General features: G+C 31.9%; 1 protein-coding gene across 2 annotated transcripts in view; it reads left to right on the top strand.

The window, feature by feature from the left end:
• Positions 1–2,810: 2,810 nt before the first annotated feature.
• LOC101511669 (26S proteasome regulatory subunit 6B homolog) overlaps positions 2,811–6,827 on the top strand; it is a 5,220-nt gene continuing 1,203 nt past the window's right edge. The window contains exons 1-4 of one of the 2 annotated variants that reach the window (XM_004500332.3): positions 2,811–3,381; positions 3,832–4,062; positions 6,294–6,452; positions 6,648–6,800. In XM_004500332.3, the coding sequence (XP_004500389.1) occupies positions 2,887–3,381; positions 3,832–4,062; positions 6,294–6,452; positions 6,648–6,800 (1,038 nt within the window). In that variant the 5' untranslated portion in view covers positions 2,811–2,886. The remainder of the gene's footprint in view (positions 3,382–3,831; positions 4,063–6,293; positions 6,453–6,647; positions 6,801–6,827) is intronic. The other variant, XM_073369011.1, reaches the window with a different exon arrangement.

Raw genomic sequence — 6,827 nt, 5'->3', positions numbered from 1 at the left:
TATATATATATATATATATATATGTGTGTGTGTTTTTTTCATGTGTTTTATTATTCTACTATTTCGGAATCATATTTCACTATTAACCTATTTTTTCAATAATAAATAAAATTAAGTAATAATAAAATCAATTAACTCACATGTATTTTATACCAAGAACTATGTGTGTTTTAATTTTTTTATTGCACATGGGATACATATGAGCAAAGTCTCCCCCTTGTCAAACCAAATTAATAAAAAAAAATTCTTTTATTAATATAAATAATTTATTTCCTTTTTTTATTATTATTTTTGGGATAAAATAAATAAATATTTGTATACAATTAATTACAGAATAACCGTTAATAACCGTTTTAATGAACGGTGTAAGCTCATAGTCGACTTTCAAATCTGAAATTTTAATTTAAGATATTTATTTTAAATTTTATTCAATTTTTTCTTTAATAAAATAAAATTAATAGGTACTCAATTTTTTACCGACAAATTAGACGCTATATTAATCACAAAAATTAAATTAAATTGTGTCATGTAACATTTGTCTCCAAGATATATTGCCACCTCTACTTAAAAATGCCAAATGAAACTACTATATTTTTTTTCACTCCTAAACCTCCCTCTTCTTTGACAAGAGAAACATTTTTCTCAACTTTCCTAATTTTTTGAGCAATTTTATCTAGGACCTTCCATTTATAAAAAGGAAAAGAAAAATAGGGTTAACTACTCAACACAAAATTTATTAAAACCATCCTTCCATCTTTTGAAAGATGTCTCCCACTCTACGATGATAATCTCGTTTTCATTGAATCTATATATCAATTGCACAAGATATGAAGTTTGATGTTGCTTCTAAGAAATTGTCTTCCATATTCAAACCATACATTTTACTTTTGAAAAAATTGACCTTTAAACCAAAAACCAATTTGAAACTCCCCTCAAGATAGTTTTTATACTCCATAGATTATCCCAAGTCCCTTCTCCAACCAAAATTTTATTATCGGCAAATTATAATACATTAAAATAAAGATTTTCATGTACCTTATAACTTTTCAAAGCATATTTTTCCATAACATATCTCCTTGCTGTAGCCCCTTTTCAACCTTGAATGAGAATGGACTACCATTAACTAACACTGACAAATAGGCCTATATACTCTTTCAATTATTGTGGAAGATCTACCATTTGTACAAATGCTAAAAAAGATAATGTCATTGCTTTTGGTAGCACTGCATTAATTTGGAATTCCTCCATAAAACTCAAGCAATCTTCCTTTATTAAATTCCAGCACTCCCCGAAGAAAGTGAAGTTGAATTTGTCGAGCCTAAACTTTTGTCTCCGTCACAACTCCAAATTGCATCCCTCACTTCAACCTCATTGAAAGGCTCTGCTAGACCTTCATTATGTGATTATGAGAACTGCTCCAGTTTCACTCTATTTAGATATGGTATGGTCGAGTTTTGGTTTTAAAATATTGAAACAAAATAATGTTGGGATATCAATAGATCGACTTAGCCAATGATTATGCATGCACACAATTTCACAAGTGTAATTCATTTTCTATAGTGCAAACCACAAGTTAAAGAGTATCAATACTGTTCAAATCAGTGGTCAAACCCATAACTCGAGCTGAAGGCTCAAAGGAAGAAAACAACCTCTAGATTGATGACCAAATTGATCTTCATATTGATGAGCTATGATCAAGGACAACAAGTACATGTACAATGTTGTTGCACCCTTTTGTCTAGTGCAGGTTACAAAATCTATATGTGTGGAGTTTAAAACTATCTCATGTGGGATATAAGATCTACCTATATAGGAGACATAATTGATATATCTCCTATCAATTTTGATATGTTCTATATCTCCTATCAATTTTGATATGTTCTATCTTTTGAATTTTTTAATGAAATATTTATTTATATTTATTTATATTTTAATACTTATAAAATAATTTAACTATATATCTTATGTTTGTCTTACTATTGTTTCACGTAAAACGAATAATTTGCTTATTGTTATTTGAAATGTACTTTAAGCTTGGAGTGCTAATTGGGTTTTCATAGAGATATCATGATAAAGCTCAATTTGGATTGGCAACACAATCAACGTGCAGTATATTTAATTAGTCATTTTTTTTTTATAGGAACCTCATTTTACAACTAATTCACATATTATGTATATTATATATCCAATTCGATCCTTTTCACATTCAATCGGATTGATCGTTTCTTTTGCCATATTATCGTCACTTATATACCTCTATCTTTTACCTAACATAGTAATATTTTTAATTTAATATATCTTTTCAATTATAAATTATATAATACACATATAAATATCAATAAAAGAAAGTGTTACTTATATCTAGTATACACAATCAACAATAATGATAATAATAATCTATATATTTGACTATTTTAAATTTTAATTATTTATAATATTTAATTTTATAATATCGATATGTTATTAATTGAATTAAAATTTAATAAAATCTCAAACATTGTTAATATCAAAAGAAAATATTTTAAGGAAAAAAACAAAGTTTTAAGTTAAAGAATATTATGAGTTTTTAATATAATATTAATATTTATCAAGTAATTTAATAAATTAATAAAATTATTTTAATTTTTAAAATTTTAAATTTTTTTTATTCATTATAAACAATTTTAAGTATTAGAAAAATAATGTATCCTAACAATATATAATATTTTTTCTCGTCACTGAATACAAAATCAACCTTTTTAATCTGGATATGAAATATATTTACAGCAATAAAAATTAATTATATAATGCCATTCACCTTATTTCACATACTTAACTAAAAAGCAATCCCATTTCCATAACAACACTCAAACCCTATTCCCCAAATTCTCGTTTCTCTCTTCAACCATGGGATCATCCGCGATGGTATTAGACCCAAAACCCATCTCCGAACCACCACCGTCCCTCCCGTCTTCAAAATCTGAATACCTTTACGGCGGAGATGCATCCTCCGATGAAGATGACCTTTACAGCCGCCTCAAATTCCTACAGCGACAACTTGAGTTTATCGACATCCAAGAAGAATACGTGAAAGACGAACAGAAGAATCTTAAGCGAGAGCTTCTTCGCGCACAGGAAGAGGTTAAAAGGATCCAATCGGTTCCACTTGTTATCGGTCAGTTCATGGAGATGGTTGACCAGAATAACGGTATTGTTGGATCTACTACTGGATCTAACTACTACGTTCGGATTCTCAGTACTATTAATCGTGAGCTTCTTAAGCCTTCTGCGTCGGTAGCGCTTCACCGACATTCCAATGCGCTCGTTGATGTTCTTCCGCCGGAGGCTGACTCTAGTATCTCGCTTCTTAGTCAATCTGAGAAGCCTGATGTTACTTATAATGTTAGTTCTGTAATGATTTCTCAATTGGTTTCAATTTATTTTTATTTTTTAATAGAATTACAAAAATTTAGGTTTTGTTTATATGAATTTTCAATTGCAAATGCAATTATATATATGAATTTTCAAGTGTCTTATTTTAGTATTTGTATTATAAGCTTGAAAAATATGCTTGCCAATTGCTTGATAGGGTTTCCCTTAATTTTTTATTTTTTGGCTTGGAATCTCAGATTCTTATACCTGAGGTAACTTGAATAGGTTACCTTGTGTATTATGGATGGGAACTTACCTTCTAATGAATGAGATGGTGTCTATTGAGGGAATGATAGGTTACAATGAAGTTATTATATTTTGGCTGACTTCTTTTTTAGAATGTACGGTTGTTGTTGTAACTATATTTTTATGTTGTCTGCCCTGATCATACTTTGTTGATATGATTTTGATATTTTTTAGGATATCGGAGGGTGTGATATCCAAAAGCAGGAAATTCGTGAGGCTGTGGAGCTACCCCTCACACATCATGAGCTATACAAACAAATTGGTATTGACCCCCCTCGTGGGGTTCTACTATATGGCCCCCCTGGAACCGGTAAAACCATGCTTGCCAAAGCTGTTGCTAATCATACCACTGCCGCCTTCATCAGGGTTGTGGGATCTGAGTTTGTGCAGAAGTATCTTGGTGAGGTATGAATTAATGTCATTTGCATTTGAACTGATGGTAACATTGTTGTAACTGACTCAGCTGTCTTTGTTTACTTTTGATGATTATGGGTTTCAGATTCTTAATGTTCAATGTTATTTATTCCAAAAATGTTGATTGTATATATTTTATTGGTATCACTTGAAAGAAAATTTGTATTTTAAACTGTTAAAGAAAATTAGAATACAAAATCCTCTCTTCTATGACTTGAATAATAGTTATCTGATTATATTAGAAAAATACATTTCTTAATAACAGGGAAATATACTTGTTACTTGTTTTCTATTATCAACATTTATGTTATCCAAGCCCTATTATCTAGGATGGTCAATTTATTGTCATGCACATCTACAATTTTTGCTGCATTGTCATCATTGGCTGCGTGTGTATAGAATAAAATATGATTCCTGTCTTTGGACTTTGGATGTATCTGTTACTCTTCACTGCTCCAAACCTCTCAAACCATACTCTGGGAGACTGTTTTAGCCCACAGTCTTCTTAAACCTGCAGACTTTATCTTCACCCATTTTATTTTCAAATCCAGATTGCAGGCTCATAAACACATCTTTCAATTTTCCATTCAGAAATGCATCCTTCACATCTAGTTGATGTGTAGAGCAGTCAAATTTCTCTGCTAAAAATTGCAGAACTCAAATTGAGTTGATTTTTTTATTTGGCCAAATGTCTTTTGATAGTGTAGAATTTAGTACATGTCGAGTCTGATTGGTCTTGTTCTTGGCTGACATATTGCCTATCTTTTTCTTTTTTCGCCTACTTTTAAATCAAGATCGGAGTTTGTTAAAAGAACTTTCCCTGCAATAGACAAAAATATTTCATCCTCAATTCTAATTTTCTTATAAGAAGAGCGCGTAGAATAACATTTGAGGTATGAACAAATAGGAAAGACCAGGCATATGCTTGGAAGCACCTGAATCAACGGTGTAGTTTCTAAAATAGAGGATAAGGTACTAAGATTGCTATCTGTTTTGGCAAGAGTAGCATCAGTAGTGCTTGATGCCCAATTGGACTTTTAGCTTCAGTGTTTACTCGTAAATGTGGGATTTGTAGCCCAGATCTGAGTAGATTTGGTTCACGTTATAACTTGTAACCCAAAGTTCTTGCAGGTATACATACATATAAACCTAAACCACCCAAGAAAATTTATTTCACTCAATCGAGTGGAAGTAATCTGAGTTGATGCTAAATCAGTTTGAGTTATTGGGATGAGTTATCTTGTTTGTGGTTGTGGGGAGAGCTTATACAGTGTTAACCTCTGGAGGAAATGATCCAGAATTACATTATCTATTGTATGGTGGTAGACCTAGAGTTTTCTGTGCGTTGATACAAATCAGCTTGAAGGAAAATTTTCATTTTAAATTGTTACAGGAAATTAGAATACAAAGTCCTCTCCTATAAAATGTAGTGTTAGGCTGTTAGCCCCTGTTAGGAGTGTCATCAGTATCTCTGTGAACGTGTGTGTATCGTACCCTTGTGGCTAATGAGTTAAAGCTGTTCTTAGTTGTTATAGAGGGTTAGTTGGCCCAGTAGTCACATTCTATTATTATATTGGTTATATAACGAAATGTAATGGACTTGAGTGTGCTGTTAGCTTGTCTATGAATAGCAGTGTAGTATGAAACCTTCATAATAGGAATCTCAGAATTTGGTCATACAATTCTTTTGTTTTATGATTTTCTGCCACATTGTGAAATAATCAGGAGCAGTTTCTGATTATCTACACCCCTAAGAAGGGAAATTACACTTTGCCAATCACTATTTTTTATTATCTACATTTATGTTATCCGAAGCCTTATTATCCAGGACTTTTAGTTTGAAAACTCTTTTGACTTTTTCAACCGTACTTCATATGTATGTTGTTTCCTTATGATTTCTTATGCTTTTCTGCCACGTTATGAAATAATCAGGAGCAGTTTTCTGATAATCTTCACCCCTAAGAAGGGAAATTACACTTTCAATTACTGTTTTCTATTATCTACATTTATGTTATCCAAAGCCTTATTATCCAGGACTTTGAAAACTCTTTTGACTTTTTCAACAGTACTTCATATGTATGTTGTTTCCTCTCCATGATAATAACTACTCTTCCTGAAACTTCCTGGGAGTTTGAAAACTCATTATCTTCATAAAAGAAGAATTAAAAGTAGCAATAGTTTACTCCATCATTTTCTAATCTTCTCCGGTATTTATATTTCAGGGTCCACGAATGGTCCGTGATGTATTTCGTCTTGCTAAAGAGAATGCCCCTGCAATTATATTTATTGATGAGGTTGATGCGATAGCTACTGCTAGGTTTGATGCCCAAACTGGAGCTGACAGAGAAGTACAACGTATCCTCATGGAACTTTTGAATCAGGTATTGCCATGAAAGATGTTTCTTTGATTCTCTCGGGTGCTGTGAATGTGTTGTGCATTACTATGCATAGGCTCTGCTAATCATTGATTTAATTCCCTTATCTGTTAACCTTTGACTCTTTGATTTGACTACACTTCTTCTCTTGTTTTAAATATTCTCTGATCTTCTGGTTTAACCTCCTGGTGTTTTCTTCAGATGGATGGTTTCGATCAGACAGTGAATGTTAAGGTCATAATGGCAACCAATCGGGCAGACACTTTGGATCCTGCCCTCTTGCGTCCTGGAAGGCTTGATCGCAAAATTGAGTTCCCTTTGCCTGATAGACGGCAAAAGAGGCTTGTATTTCAGGCAAGTTATTTTTGCATATCTATATGG

Source organism: Cicer arietinum, chromosome 5, assembly GCF_000331145.2.
Source record: "Cicer arietinum cultivar CDC Frontier isolate Library 1 chromosome 5, Cicar.CDCFrontier_v2.0, whole genome shotgun sequence".
Lineage (NCBI taxonomy): Eukaryota > Viridiplantae > Streptophyta > Magnoliopsida > Fabales > Fabaceae > Cicer > Cicer arietinum.
Note: the sequence above shows the minus strand (reverse complement) of the source record. Positions and strands in the feature narration are given on the sequence as shown.